Below are 332 nucleotides of genomic sequence, written 5' to 3'. Positions count from 1 at the left end.
GCGCCCCGTAGACCAGCAGGCGGAAGATGAAGACCACGGAGAGCCAGATGCGGCCAAAGGCCGTGGAGTACTTGTTGACCCCGCTGAGGAGCCCTTCAAACACGCTCCAGTTCATGGTCCCCTGATCCCGTCACTGAGCCTGGGGGAAGAGGGGAGACGGTCACACGGAACAAGCAGCAAGAAGCCCCCAGGGAGCCCCCCGTGTGTGTCCCCAGGCACCGAGCTGCACTCCCACCTCAGTGGCCCCGGGGACTCTGTCCTTGCACACAGGGACACCCACTGACACATGTCCCAGCACAGGGCAACGCGTCCCTGCAGAGCAGTGTCCCCCT

The 332-nt window shown here is 64.5% G+C and overlaps 1 protein-coding gene across 1 annotated transcript in view; it reads right to left on the bottom strand.

The window, feature by feature from the left end:
• The window catches only part of LOC104398969 (gap junction beta-5 protein-like), an 821-nt gene extending 706 nt beyond the window's left edge, over positions 1-115 (bottom strand). The window contains exon 1 of the mRNA XM_010009130.1: positions 5-115. Coding sequence (XP_010007432.1) covers positions 5-115 — 111 coding nt within the window. The remainder of the gene's footprint in view (positions 1-4) is intronic.
• Positions 116-332: the final 217 nt, after the last annotated feature.

Source organism: Chaetura pelagica, unplaced genomic scaffold (assembly GCF_000747805.2).
Source record: "Chaetura pelagica isolate M959 unplaced genomic scaffold, ChaPel_1.0 scaffold820, whole genome shotgun sequence".
NCBI classification, from domain to species: Eukaryota; Metazoa; Chordata; class Aves; order Apodiformes; family Apodidae; genus Chaetura; species Chaetura pelagica.
Note: the sequence above shows the minus strand (reverse complement) of the source record. Positions and strands in the feature narration are given on the sequence as shown.